The sequence below is a fragment of the Zingiber officinale genome, chromosome 11A (assembly GCF_018446385.1).
Source record: "Zingiber officinale cultivar Zhangliang chromosome 11A, Zo_v1.1, whole genome shotgun sequence".
Classification (NCBI taxonomy): Eukaryota; Viridiplantae; Streptophyta; class Magnoliopsida; order Zingiberales; family Zingiberaceae; genus Zingiber; species Zingiber officinale.
In genome coordinates this window covers 39,680,070-39,694,083 of record NC_056006.1, presented here as the reverse complement: position 1 = coordinate 39,694,083, position 14,014 = coordinate 39,680,070, and the positions used below count along the sequence as shown (strand labels likewise).

Sequence of the window (14,014 nt, the reverse complement as noted above, 5' to 3'; positions counted from 1 at the left end):
TTTAAAGCGTTGTCTATGTGCCGGAAAAAGCGTTGTTAAAAGCACTGTTGTTAAAAGTCTACTCAACGACAACGCTTTTAAAGCGTTTTCATTTGTAGCAAAGACAACGCTTTTGCAACGCTTTAAAAGCGTTGTCGGTTTTTGCAAAGACAACGTTTTGCAACGCTTTTAAAGCGTTGTTTTTGGTAGAATAAACAACGCTTTTGCAATGCTTTAAAAGCGTTGTCATGTTTTGCAAAGACAACATTATTACAACGCTTTAAAAGCGTTGTCATTTTAAAGAAAAAAATAAAAAAAATTATTTAAAAATTATTATTTTTATATTTATGAAACTATTATTTTTCTTTTACCATGTCCATATTTGAATTTTACATATAATCAGCTCAGCTAATGATTTCAAACTCATACCAAAATAATAGTATTCTGACATTAAAGTAATATTAGTATTTAATTACATGAGAAGCTAGTAAATATCAAAATTAACACTAATTCTGTTTCAAACTAGATAGTGATATTCACATTTAAAACAAAAGAGCACAAAATAACTAATTGACCTCGAAGCCAACAATCTGTTTACTTCTACTAGCTACACTAAAAAATTATTATCGGCTTGAGAACGAGACAAAACAGTACAGTAATTACTACCACAATACTGAAGAAGTAGCTTGTCTTTCTCAATCTATTACAGGAATAAGCAATTGGATTTTGTCTAGGATCTTTGTGAGCTTTGAACAGATTGAACAATTGGCCTGAAATATATAAACAAAAAATTACAGTCAATAGTTTGAACCAAAAAATTACTTTTACTAGCTATTTTCTATAAATGAACCAAAACTCATTACTCAGAAATGAAATGCTTGTAGAAAGAAAAAAAGAAAGCTTGCAGAAATGCAACGTTTCTTCAAACTGCAGAAAGAAAGCTTGCAAAAATGAAACGCTTTCTTCTCTGCAAACACTTTCTTGCAAAAAGCAATGTTGCAGTAATGCAACGTTTCTTCAAACTGTAGAAAGAAAGCTTGGCTTGCAGAAAGGCAATGTTTCTTCAAACTGTATTCTAAAATATATGCAGTTTCTAATATGTATTCTAAAATGCATGCAGTTTCTAAACTGCATTCTTCACAAGGCTTATGTAGATAGCAAATATCTAAGAAACAATTGGCATTTTCCTAGCGTCAATTGGCACAAACACTAACCTCCTGCAATTCTTCTACCACATCATCTATTCTGCCACATCACTGTCAATGGATATCTAATGGAATTTGATTCCTGTTGAACCCTGTCAATGAAAGAAACAATGGCAGTTATTTTTTGTGGATGCATGTCTATGAGTTTATTGCAATGGTGTATGGGAAACAAAGCATATCCACCCATACGAACTCACATCTACTCAGGCCTGTGGGTTCGAGTTTTCAAATTCAATCCCTTGCCTATATCCTGTCCAAAGCATGTTAGTCAAGCCAAGGAATGTCATTGAAGCATCCAAAACAAAATGATAGCAAAACAATTGTACAAAACGATGCTGGGAGAGAAAGTAATCACCCATTGACTGTAATTCTCTGACCTTCTTAAAAGAGTAAACCGAACAAGAAGGACCATTGTGATAAGAACCAGCATAGTGGGTTTTAGCATTTGAAAGCTAGCAGAGACGACACCATTTTCTTACTTAAATCCCAAAGTCTTCTTGATAGTTTTTCATCGAAATACTTTCCAGTCACACCCTTGGAGTTCATATACAGTGTCATATAGCATGTAGTTGTTGCTCCTGTAATCATCTATACTCGTGCTATTTAGTTGGAGTTTCTGAATATCACCATTCACCTTCAAAATATCTGAAAAGGCACTGCACGTAAAATTTCTACAATCTCAACATCTAATGAAAGGCAACAGGGATAAGCAAATGACATGTGAAATTTCCACAATCTCAACATCTAAAGAGGATTCATAAGCAAAGAAGAGATGACATGATTGTCACTAGTATCTTATAAGCTATTCAAAAATTATGTGAATGGCAAAATCTAGAGAAGCACCTTCAAATGAATGTTCAATGTACTTCGCATTTCTGCTCTCACTTTGTACAAAGATTTTGTGTTGTCTTATGTAGAATTCATAGCTGCAAAGATATTTTTGGTTCAACAAGATCATCAAAGATAAGTAGCAAGCAACCAAGTATGAGATGGAACAAATTTTTAGTAAAAAAGGAATCAAGAAGGGAAGGCTTATATATTTAGCTGTGTGCCAGTAGTAACCTAGAGATTAATGAAAAGAAACCACAAATATATTTGCCCATAAATGTAACACTTAGTTCCATAGAAATGCAAAAAAAAAATAATCTGTAAGTTTGTCATTCTCTAAAGAATGAATATTTTCAGTTTTCCTATTCACATAACTAATGTCTAACTGTGTCTCTTATAGTAGTAGATCAAGACAATTAAGTTTGGGAAAGTTATAAAACTAATTTAGAGCACAAATGGAAGCATAAACATTAACAATGGCATAAAAAAAATTCTTATCAGAATAAATACATTGCATCATATTGATAGACAAATTATATGTCTAATTTTAAGCTCGAGGGATGCTTGAGATTCAAGCAAGCCTAAGCTTTGCATGTCCCAAACTGATCAATAAAGAATAATTAATTAATTAATTCTCCTAGCTCCTACTTATTAGATAAAAAACATCTATCACATGGTACTTAAAATTAGAGATCATATAGAATACAATAGATAAAGGTTGTTGCATGCACCTCAACAATCGAAAGAAGACAAGTATCAATTATCACATTATGATGAATTTCACAAAAAAAGAACAAGTAACAATTAGTATTCATCTATTATCCTAAATTCTATTACATACACAAATTAAATAAGTCAAAGTACCATGTGAAAGTCAACGATCAACAAAAACAAAAACAAAATTTTCTGTGCAGCGTCTGTAAAGTATAAACAATGTATAAACGATGGATGTCACAGCAATGTAACCAATATTGACAATATTATATATCATATAGATATCATAAAGTGTGTAATTACCCATGTGATCATGTATAACAATTCCTCAACATCGATCTTCTACTAAACATCCTACATAATCATTGAGAGGTACCTATAATTTAAAAATGCTATCGGATGAACTAGAATTCTAGAAAGCATGAGATTCACTTTCTTTACAATTTAAAATGCTGAAATCACATTAACAGTCAAACATTACAGGTTCACCAAAAGAAGATCAAGGAAAAAATATTTCACAATCATTTACTAGTTATGTGAATACCTTTAAGTTTGTCAGTCATTTAAATGTCACTATATATTCTGCATAGATATGGGTTTTCATATTAGTATCCCATATGATATAATGCTTTGGCTTGTGAAGATTATCTATGCTAGTGTCAAAATACCTTTAGTGAAAAGAGACTATTCAGATCTAGGATGAATGAGTTCCACGTTCCCCATAATTATGTGGCACGACATATGATGGATAACACCATTTTCATCGGCATCAGCATAACAAGCACGGTAGACAGCATACACAAGTGAGCTATTGTTCACAATGGGCTATTATTAAAGAAAAAATCTAAATAGAGGAAGCACTTGGTGATACACTAAGAAATGGTTGGCAGCTTTTACAAAGAGAAATTAGTGTTAATCCTCAAGATAAATAAACATGAAGAATGTAGTCGTATTTGAAGCATTACCAGATATAAGAGCAATTTGTAAGGGCAAGATGAAGTCCATTTCCATAAAGTCATTTCTGCACAGGTTGCTTCAGAACCCCATGAGACATCATCTCGTCCACCGCATCCTTGGAGGAAGCAAGCCATGTGTAACGGACATTTGCATTGCCACAAATCTTTTTTGTCATTTCAACATGTGCTTTGAAGAGGTTAAATCAAACTTGACCTAAAACATGTGGGAGCTAGCCGGCAGCAAGGGGGAGTGTGGAGGTCAGCCAAGGGTAGGGGAAGGCGTTAAGAACCTTCTTGTTGTAGATGTTGAACACCATGTTCAGCGCTCACCACGCGGCGAAGTAAAATCCAATCTTGACCTTCTACGGCACCGCTGATCGACTCGCTGATTAGCTCTCCTCCTCGCCATCAATCGGCCAATAGGGAACCCCCTTTGGAGGTCTCCGTGGAGAGTCATCCCTCCTCCATTAGATCAGCAACCAAGGTATCGATCTCCTGCCACGATCCGCACCTGGACAAGGTGGAGACGCGTAGAGGTTGAGATCGACATCGTACTACTGCTCGCTTCGAGCGGCAGTGAAGGCTTTCAAGGCAAGGCGCGACTGGTGCTAAAAAAGCTCACTGTTTGAAGGTATTTGGAGGAGAGATTCGTGGAGAGGGGTTTGTGGAAGAGAGGTTGGACGGAGAGGAGTTCGAAGGAGAGATTCGCGGAGAGGGGAGAGGGGAGAGGGGAGAGGAGAGAGGGAGGAGAAGACCATGCGTGAGTTGGTAGGAGAGATTCGGGAGAAAGGTGGGTGCCAAAGTGAAACCTATGTCTTTTCTACTCGATAGTTGTATCCAACAGTTCAGATCATCCTAGATTTAGATGAGGGCTTGACAATAGACAACGCTTTTTAAAAATCATTGTCGTAGACATTAAAAAAAATGCTAATAGACAACACTTTTCAAAAAGCGTTGTGTTTAACCCATAAAAATCATTAATAGACAACAATTTTTAAAAAGGTGTTGTCTATTAGTAAGAAAATAAAGAAATAGACAACATTTTTCACTAAAAGCGTTGTTAAAAAGAAAAAGACAACGCTTTTTAAAAAAAAACGTTGTCTTTTAAGTGTTGTAAAATCTCAATTTTCTTATAGTGAAAGACTTTAAACTAGCATAAACATAGTCGATCGAGAAATCTCTTGAAGTAACTCGGACGGGCCTTCCTGGGAAAAATCGAAGACTTTAAATTATCATTAGCAAAGTCATGCAGGATTGAGTACCTGAATAAAATATGATAGAGCACATGACTCTATCGACTCAAATTAATTGGGATTACACACCCGACCAAGTTGATGAAATTCTTCATATTAAATCGATCGGGATTACACGCCCGACCGAAAATTCAAAGATTGATGAAATTCTTCATATTAAATCGTTCGAGATTATAGGCCTGGCCTAGATTCAAAGTCATCGGGATTTCTTTGCAAAGATCACTCGGTATTACAATCTCGACCAGGATTCAAAGTTCAAAGGGTATTCTTTATATATAATCCTTCAAGATTTCATTCCCAATCAGAAGTCACAATCATATGAAGTTCTCTATTTAAAATCGCTCGGGATTGTACGCTCGACCAAGAACACATAAATCCTATGGAGTTTTTCATATAAAGTTATGCGGGATTACACGTCTCTCAAAAGCACTGAGGTCTTTGGAATTCTTTATATACAGTCATGCCTGAATAGAGATCAAGTAGTTTATGGAAAAGCCTTATTGTTCAAAGCCATATGATCAATTAAGATACCACAATAGGAAAAGCTTTTGAGCAAGATAGTACTTATTCTCAAGAAGCAACAGTCAGATAATGAAGGTCGGAAAAATAGGTAAGTACAAATTTTTACAAATATTGCAAGTACTTAATTACAAGTCTTTTATGAATACATAATCATGCTTACTCAAAATTGCTTGTCAAGTTTTCGGGCAATTCCTGATTAAGTCTGCGACGGTTTATGAATAGAGAGGGGGGGGGGGGGGGTTCTCGAGATAGATAAACCACCTTCCCTCAATTGATGAATAACTCTTGTCACAGTATGATTCAAAGTCTCTATCATATAACGGACATATTCATCATTAAACTTCGGAGACCTCAGATAGGCTAAACGCTTGTCCTCCCATCGATCTTCCTCATGCCCCTTATAACTCTGAAATTCGGTTTGTAGTTTAGTATTTTGATCTTTGAGAGTGCCCCTTTCCAATTTAAGCTGTTCTAGTTCCTTTTGGAGTGAGGATATCTCTGCATCCTGAGCCTTTCTTTATTCTTGCTCTTGTAGAAGGGTAAACTCTTTTGATGATAAATCTTGAGCCTGCTCAGAAAGAAAAATATTGTGAAGCCACTCCACTTTTCCTAAGAGAATGTTTTTATGAGAAACATCTGAAATAGCTTTGTCCTTCAAAGCAATTTCCACCTGAAGGCTAGAGTTTTATCGATCCACTTGTAATTCCAAGGTTTTCCTTTCAAGCTCTTTGTTTTTCAATAACTGTTGTTGATGCTGCAATTCCTTTTTCATAGCCTCTATTTGTTGAGTCTGTAAAGTTATCTTCTCTTGCAATTGAGTAAGCTCATTGTGGGAAGGAGGAAGATTGCCTTTCAGTGCCTCTACTTGAGCTTTTAACTTGCTATTGTCCCTTTCCAGAGCAATGAGTAGTTGGTCTAGATGAAGACTTGAGGCAAGGAACTAAAATAATAATGTAGTTAGTGGGAAATAATAAGACGTTAACAATGTATAATGAAAAACACTTACGACAATAGCTTGACAACTATGACTGTCAACGCAGTTTGAAATACTGGTGCCCCTTAACAGCTCTTGGCTATGTAGCCAAGACTCAGCCAACGGGCCTTGTAGCTATAGAGAACCGTAACTGAGAGGATCTGAAACTTGTCCCATTTGAGAGGGCGGACCCATAGCTTGTCTAAACAGAGGTGGGGGGAAAAGAAGGTGAAGAAGGTCGGGTGGAAGAAGAAGGAAGAAAAGGAGAGGAAGTGGTAGAAATGGGAACAACAGAGGAAGAGCTAGAGGAGATGGAAGATGGCAAAGCAATGAAAGTTGATTCAGTTGTTGAGGCATGGATAGATGATGGTCCTAGACTCGGAGAAGATCTTATGCAAGGTGTTCTTTTAGCTCATGGTCCAGAAGTTAGAGGAGGTAAGGCCAAGGAGAGAGGTTGAGAGGATGCACAAGTAGTAGTAGCCATCTGAGAAGCAGAAATAGCTGAAACAATAACATAAGAGGAAGGAATAAGTAGACCCGGTCTCATCATATTAAGATAAAGGTTGTAGACAATGTGAGTAGGGGGCATTAGTTATTTACCTCTCTCAAAAGAAATAGGTGAAGGAACAATGGGGATCTGCACAAAAGTACCAAACGTGTCACGAAAGGGAACTTTCTCAGTAAGCTTGGGTTTCTTGCGTATGGCAACAAAAGGTTGTTCTTCTTCCTCTTCCAAGGAAGCAATAGCTTCCGCTGCTTATTCTTCCTTAGATAATAAACCTAGAGTAGAGGTAGTAGGATTAGCTCGACGAGCCTGCAGCAATTTTACTCCAAGTTTATTCAAAAAAGACTTGGTCATAGTTGTGTTCTTGTACATGAAAGCAGGTAAAAGAGCATCAGTTGAAATATAAAAATTAGGCATTATTATAGAAAATAATTAAAAATGGCTAATAAACATAGTCGAGAATGTCTGAACATACCAAAAGAGACCTCTAAGGGAGTTTCGATGGAGCTTATTCCAAAGGGAAACATTAGACCCTCCACAATCAAGGCTGATAAACAAAAGTTAACCCCCTTTAACTTGGGAAAGGCAGAAGAAACTGAGAGATCAGTAAGGAGGCCGTCAGTGCTAGGAATTGGAGGAAGGTCATATATCCAGTTGGTAGGAAAAAGAGGGGGAGAAGGAAGACGCATAAAGAAAAATTTGTGACGTCATTCCTCTTGAGGAGGAATCCCACTAAACAAAATAGCCTTAGGGCAAGACTGAAATTTAAAGATACACCGATATCTACTTGGCGGGGAATGAAGAAGTAGTGAAAAAGGTGAGGGGACAGAGGAAAATCTAGCAGTTTAGATACCCTAACAAAACCCACAAGGATAGAATAAGATTAAGGAATAAGCTGATTAAGAGGAATTTCAAAGTAGGTACTAACATCAACAAAAAAGGGATGAAGAGGAAATTGGAAACCTTGTAAAGCTTGATCCCAAAAGATAGATATACTTCCTAGAGGAGGAAGATGCAGACCACTCTGAGAGGTAGGGCGAACTATATAGGAAGGAAAACCATAGTTCATTTGTAACTCCACCTCTTCTGAATCGATAAGGTTAGAAGCGCACGAAAGAAACCATGATGGGGAAGGAGTGGCCATGGCGGAATAACAGAAGGAAGATGACCAGAGGGAAAGGAAGAAGAAGGAATAGTCGGGGAGCAGAAGACAGCATCTTAAACCTTTGCTTTCCTTCTGTGCCCTATACCAAAAAACCTTAAAAAGATAGGGGAAAACTGGAAAAAGAAGAAACCTGAAGATCAATAATGATTTGTGAAAAACTTAGGTACAAAAAAAGAAGGCCGAATCCCAAGGAAAGGAAGGTAAGCTTAGCAATCATCCTCGGAGAACGCGACAAGTTTTTCTCTCTCTCTGCACTTGATTCTTAAAAAATCAAAGAGGTATGAGGAAAATAGATCGGGTATAAGGTCAATCGGATAACTTAAGACTATCTATCTGATTAAACAACAAACCCGGACGGTCATACTAGATCGGACGAGATTTAGTTAAGTATAAAGCGCCGAACGATATTTGAAGATATAATAGATCGGTCGAAATTGACTATATCATATTGAAGGGTCATCCTAGATCAGACGAGATTTAGTTAAGTATAAAGCGCCGGACGATATTTGCAGATATAATAGACCAGTTGAAATTGACTATATCATATTGAATGGTCATACTAGATCAGACGAGATTTAGTTAAGTATAAAGCACCGGACGATATTTGCAGATATAATAGATCGGTCGAAATTGACTATATCATATTGGATTATTATACTAGATCGGACGGAGTCTGGTTAAGTATAAAGCACCAGATGATATTTGTAAACATAAGCGTAAGTCAACCGGTTATAATAGGTCGGTCGAAATTGATGGTATTATAGTGTACTGATTAAAAAAAACTAGGATCTTATTTAAATATAGTTAGCTAATGGTAATAGACCGGGCGATATTCACTATGTTAGGATAAAGTGAATAGGAAAAAGCCAATTACTAGAAGGGAATAAATTCAGGAAGGAGGAAGTAAACCCCCATAAATGAAAAAGAACAAGTTTGATAACTTTTAAAACAAATAAATACGAAAGATAAAAGCATGAAATAAGCATGTAAACCAAAGGGTTAGACAAATTCATTAACACAAACAATTTTTAACAACAGATACGAAGAAGAAGTTTAACTTCACAAAAATAAACTTGTTTCTGACAAGAGTTGTCATGACCAATAATAATTAACCTTACAATAATCAGGATTAAGGTAAAAATGTTACTCTATGGATAATTTGGGAAGTAGATCAGCAGGCCTGTTATCAATCAGCTTACGTCGATCCAAAAAGTTAGGAGGAGGATCACGAGATAGGAAGACATGCTCCTGTAATTGCTTAACAGCTCCCGAAGTATATGCTGCCAAAATAGATTTTACAATCGACCTATTGAATTCAGTAGATCTGATTAGGGTCGTGGCCCGATCCTTAAAGCAATCATCCTCACTAGCTTTGTACTCAACCATAGCTGTCTAGGAAGACCTCAGTTCAGCATCTTTTGTGGAGGCCTCTGTTTTAGCTGTATTCAGGGAAGTGTTTAAAGAAGCTATTTCATTATCCTTCAACTGTAAAGCTTTGAGTTTGTCAGCTAAGGTAGACTTGTAATCAGATTTCAGTTTGTCTGTCTTAACAACCTGCTTCTCTAATTTGGAAGATAATTCAGTGTTGAGGTCCGTAGCCGATTTAAATTGAGATTGAAGGCTTTCAAGCTGAGCTTCATATTATTTCTTCGATTCTTCTGAGAGGGTGGTAGAGGACATCTCAACAACTTATTGTTTCAGCTTCTCGTTCTCATAATATAAGTTATGCATTAGTCGAGCTAGACCCATATTGGCCATCCATCGCTACGGTCATAAGAATGGGTCATAACGCAGTCATGGATAAATAACAAATAAGTAATAGCAGACATACCTTGGTTTCCTCATAGGAGAATTGATCGATTATCTCGGGAGGGGTAAGTTCTTCAAAATAGGGCGCATTTCCTCCCGAGCAGTGGTAAAAGAACCTCCCAGCAGTATAGGAAGAACAGGGATAGAAGATGAAGTGGTAGAAAAAGAGGAAGTTGGAATAGAAGGGGGAGCAAAATCCAAATAAGAAGAGGAGGAAGGAGGTAAAGACCCAGATTCTGAAACAGATAAGGGAAAGGTAAAAGAAGTACTGCCAGGGGCAATATTGCTAGAAGAGGAAGAGGAAGGAAAAATAGGGGAAGGGTAGAGATCGTCCCAAGTAGACTCGGTAGAAGAAAGAGTAGCGGAAGCAAAATCTTCTGAGGGTAATTCCTTAGCAGGAAGAATGAGTCTCCTTTTTGAGGGGGGAGCTCTAGTGAGTTTGCGTCCCGGGCGTTTGCTAGGGGCAATTTCAGTAAGGGATTTTCCTGAGCTTGCAAGGGATGTAAACTCGATAACGGGAAGGGAAGTGGCTGGTGAAGAAGCAACAACCACTGATGAAGAAACAATTGGCAAAGAGACAGCAGGAGTTTCTACGGGAAGAACCTCAAGAACTTTAGGAGCCACTTGAGAACTATAAGCTTCAACTAGAGGAACCGAAGCTTCAATTGAAGATGGTGGATTAATTGCAACAAGAAGCTCTTGCTCTTTATCATGAAGTTCGGCCTCTTCCAGACGTAGTTCTTCATCAATCGAAGTAGCATAAAAATCAGCCACTACACAAAATGGAAGAAAATGTTTTAGTTAGTAAAAATTAATAGAAGAAGAAACAGAATTTTACCTAAGGAGCTGTGTATCTTATATCTGACTGGGCTCAAACCAAACAGATACAGAAGATCGCTCCATAGCCATTTAGTGATAGAAAGATGATGACATAACAACTTTTCACAATAAAGAGGAAGAGAAGGGTGAAGATGAAACTCCTTGATATCAGGTAAAGGAGGTAAAGAAGATCTCCAAGCATGGGACCAAGGAATAGGTCCCGAAAACTTTATAAAGAAGAAGCGAGATTTCCAGGCTTTATGAGAAGAAGACATATCATCAAAAAGGACCATCTTAGTCCGAAATTGGAAAAGAAAAACACCTTGCTCTGCTAAATTTGGATAGGAAAACATGGAAACATTTTGAGGAGTAGGAGGAATATCAAATGTACGAAACAACATGTATATGCCATACAAATAACGAAAGGCATTAAGCACAAATTGTTGAAGAGGAATGTCAAAGTATTGGCTTACATCTATCAGAAAAGGAAAAATGGGAAACCTTAAAACCCCTATCAACTAATCCCTAAAGAAAGTTACACAGTTAGCAGGAGGATGGTGAGGATGCTCATTTGGTTTAGGAATTATGATGTCATATTCCCTAGGAATTTCATATTGCCTACGAATAGCAAGCCGAGCATCCTTGTTGAAAGAGGATGAAATTTGAGCATACCAGGGGGCAATCGTTTCTTCAGCCATAGATAGAAGTAAGGGTTAACAGAATAACATATTACTTACTGAGAGTTAAGACAGAAGATCATTGGAAGACGGTGAGCGCGAGGGTTGATCAAAGATTGCAGCAAAGAAGAAACACTAAGATAAGGAAAAAAGGAACAAAGTCGACAATAAGATGAAGGGTTTAGGGTTGAAAGAACATATAATAATCGTCAGATTAGAATACCTTTTTGCAACAAACACCGTTGATTATAGATGCATGCAGACGCTGGTGTTACACAGAAGATGAGAAAAGACACACGTCATATGACCATAAATGGACATTTATGATAGACGCGACAAATCAAATCATGTAGGGGTTGGTGGCGCCTCGTCACGTGCCTCCAACATTCTTTTACCGTTGAAAAGCCAATCATAATCAAGGAAATTCTGGAAAGAAGGCGTAGTTTACTATGTGTAATAAAAGAGGATGGATTGGGTTTGACAGATCCCGGGTCGAAGATAGAAAATAAGAAATAATAATAGTCAGTCATGCGTGAAGCACTGTCTGAATTAATATAACTATAATAGACAGGCTAATATCGATGAGGATAACATGTCTATAATAGATAGGCTAATATCAGTCAGGATAGCATATCTATAATAAACAGGCTAATATTGGTCGGGATAACATGTCTACCATAGACAGGCTAATATCGACCGGTATAACATGTCTACTATAGATAGGTTAGTATCAGCCAAGGTCAAAAGGGTTTGATTGAGTATAACATATCGATTGCATTTGAGGCATTTAGCCTTATATAACTCGAAGTATGTCATAAGTTAAATAAAAAATAAATAAGTTTTGCATATACTCAATGGGCCAAGCCTGATCAAACACATAATATTGCTCAAGCTATGTAACTCAACTAAATATAAATTCATGTCTAGTCAGTCGGCTGACACCTCCTTCAGCTAGACTTGAAGGGAAGCTCGCTGAAACATGAGCTCTCAAAATTATTAGAAAATTTCAACCCAGCTAAGGGTAAACCCGACCAAGTCGGAGAAGTTGAAATATTTTACCTGGTATGAGGGTAGGATGAAAAATCTGTCATCCAATGGAATTGCCCTTCCCCCTCCCCATTTGGAAGAGCCAGTGCATTCTTTTACGCCCGGAAGAAAGTAGGAAAGAGAGTGGTCTCATGGACAAAGGAGGTGCAAACTTGTTCAAGTCCCCTCAGACATGTCACGAAATAATCCACTTCCTGCTCGAACATTTTGAGCTCTGCTTCCAGAGCATCCACCTTAGCCTGCAGACGACCTGGGCCCTGCTGCCATCGTGACACCAACAGGCTAGCTATATGAACCTCCCTGGTTAACGTGAACACCTCTGAAGCCTGTTGAGTCTGCAAAGCAGTCATTTCTTTGGCTTGAAGTTCTAGATCTCGATAAACTTTGTTCCTTAAGGTCGTTCCCGACCGTACTTGAAATTGGGTGACCGACAAAAATACCTCCAGCTCTCGTGCCAGAAAGTTAACTAGATCCAAAGCTTAGGCGAACAAGGAGGAAAAGAACTGAGGCAAGTGAAGAAGGAAAGGAGGATCACATCCCTATTTAAAGGGTCAAAAGACTCACGGGATCACTATACTTGGGTTCACGGGATTGTTGTACCAGAAGTCACGAGAACCACTATAGAGAAGGTCACGAGTCAACTGCAGTGGCCATGGCAAAGTCATGATTAAAGATAGGCAAAGAAACAAAAATAGACCTGGGTCTAGTCAGTCGGCTACAACTCCTTCGACTAGACTTGAAGGGAAGGCTAGTGATATAGGTTAGGTTTAGTAGGTCCCCGGTGAAAAGGGCAAAAGAGATAGAAGAATTAAGCAAGTATGAATATCGGTTGGGATAACAGGCTTAAGGAAATATAAGTCAATATCGGCCAGGATAACATGCTTAAGAAAATAAAGGCCAATATTAGCCAGGATAACATGCTTAAGAAAATAGGTCAAAGATAACAAAAATATTAGGCCTATCAGTGGGGTAATGATAGACTTAGAGGAAATGCTAGTGATATGGGTTAGGTTTAGTAGGTCATCTGGTGAAAAGAATAAAGGAGATAATAGAATATCGGGGATAAGCCAATATCAGCCGGGGTAACATGCTTAAGAAAATATAAGCCAATATCGGCCGGGGTAACATGCTTAAGAAAATATAGGCCAATATCGACCAGGGTAACATGCTTAAGAAAATATAGGCCAATATCGACCAGGGTAACATGCTTAAGAAAATATAGGCCAATATCGGCCGAGATAATACGCTTAAGGAAAATAGGTCAATATCGGCCAGTATAAGACCTTAAGAAATATGGGTCAAGTATCGACCGAGTTTACACGTTTAAGATAGATAAACTAAGATTGTTTGAACTAGTACATCTGGATGTATATTGGCATTGGACGGACTTATATGATCACCTGGATGTGAAAAGATACAAGGCCTTACTAGATCTATAGTAGATTATCGGATGATTAGGACGTATGTTGAACAATAGTAGTAACACGCCCGGACATAACTTAGGTTCAATTCCGTTTGATACAAATCATAGTATAAGATCGGGCTGTCTGTAACATAATAAA

The 14,014-nt window shown here is 37.7% G+C and overlaps 1 protein-coding gene and 1 long non-coding RNA gene across 8 annotated transcripts; both read right to left on the bottom strand.

Moving 5' to 3' along the window:
* Positions 1-500: 500 nt before the first annotated feature.
* On the bottom strand, positions 501-4,471 carry LOC122032881. Of its 7 annotated transcripts, none has more exons than XR_006126235.1 (6): positions 3,692-4,471; positions 2,028-2,110; positions 1,540-1,829; positions 1,382-1,434; positions 1,194-1,276; positions 501-749 (listed from the first exon to the last, which is right to left on the bottom strand). It is a non-coding gene; the product is annotated as an uncharacterized LOC122032881 (long non-coding RNA). The 7 variants fall into 7 exon arrangements; XR_006126238.1 differs by lacking the exon at positions 3,692-4,471 and adding exons at positions 3,271-3,308; positions 3,395-3,670 and having other exon boundaries at positions 1,382-1,829; XR_006126236.1 differs by having other exon boundaries at positions 1,382-1,840.
* Positions 4,472-9,492: 5,021 nt separating this feature from the next.
* On the bottom strand, positions 9,493-10,818 carry LOC122031354 (cell wall protein TIR4-like). Its single transcript, XM_042590474.1, has 3 exons — positions 10,776-10,818; positions 10,026-10,682; positions 9,493-9,662 (listed from the first exon to the last, which is right to left on the bottom strand). Exons 1-3 carry the CDS (start codon positions 10,816-10,818, stop codon positions 9,493-9,495), a joined length of 870 nt encoding a protein of 289 aa, XP_042446408.1.
* Between the last annotated feature and the right edge of the window lie 3,196 nt (positions 10,819-14,014).

Bases quoted from the DNA above. Each gene is read 5' to 3' on its own strand.
- LOC122031354 (XM_042590474.1), bottom strand. From the start codon at position 10,818: ATGGCTATGGAGCGATCTTCTGTATCTGTTTGGTTTGAGCCCA. The intron at 10,683-10,775 runs GTCAGATATAAG...CATTTTGTGTAG, and splicing joins ATCTGTTTGGTTTGAGCCCA to TGGCTGATTTTTATGCTACT. The intron at 9,663-10,025 runs GTTCTTTTACCA...CTTCCAAATTAG, and splicing joins TCTTCCTATACTGCTGGGAG to AGAAGCAGGTTGTTAAGACA.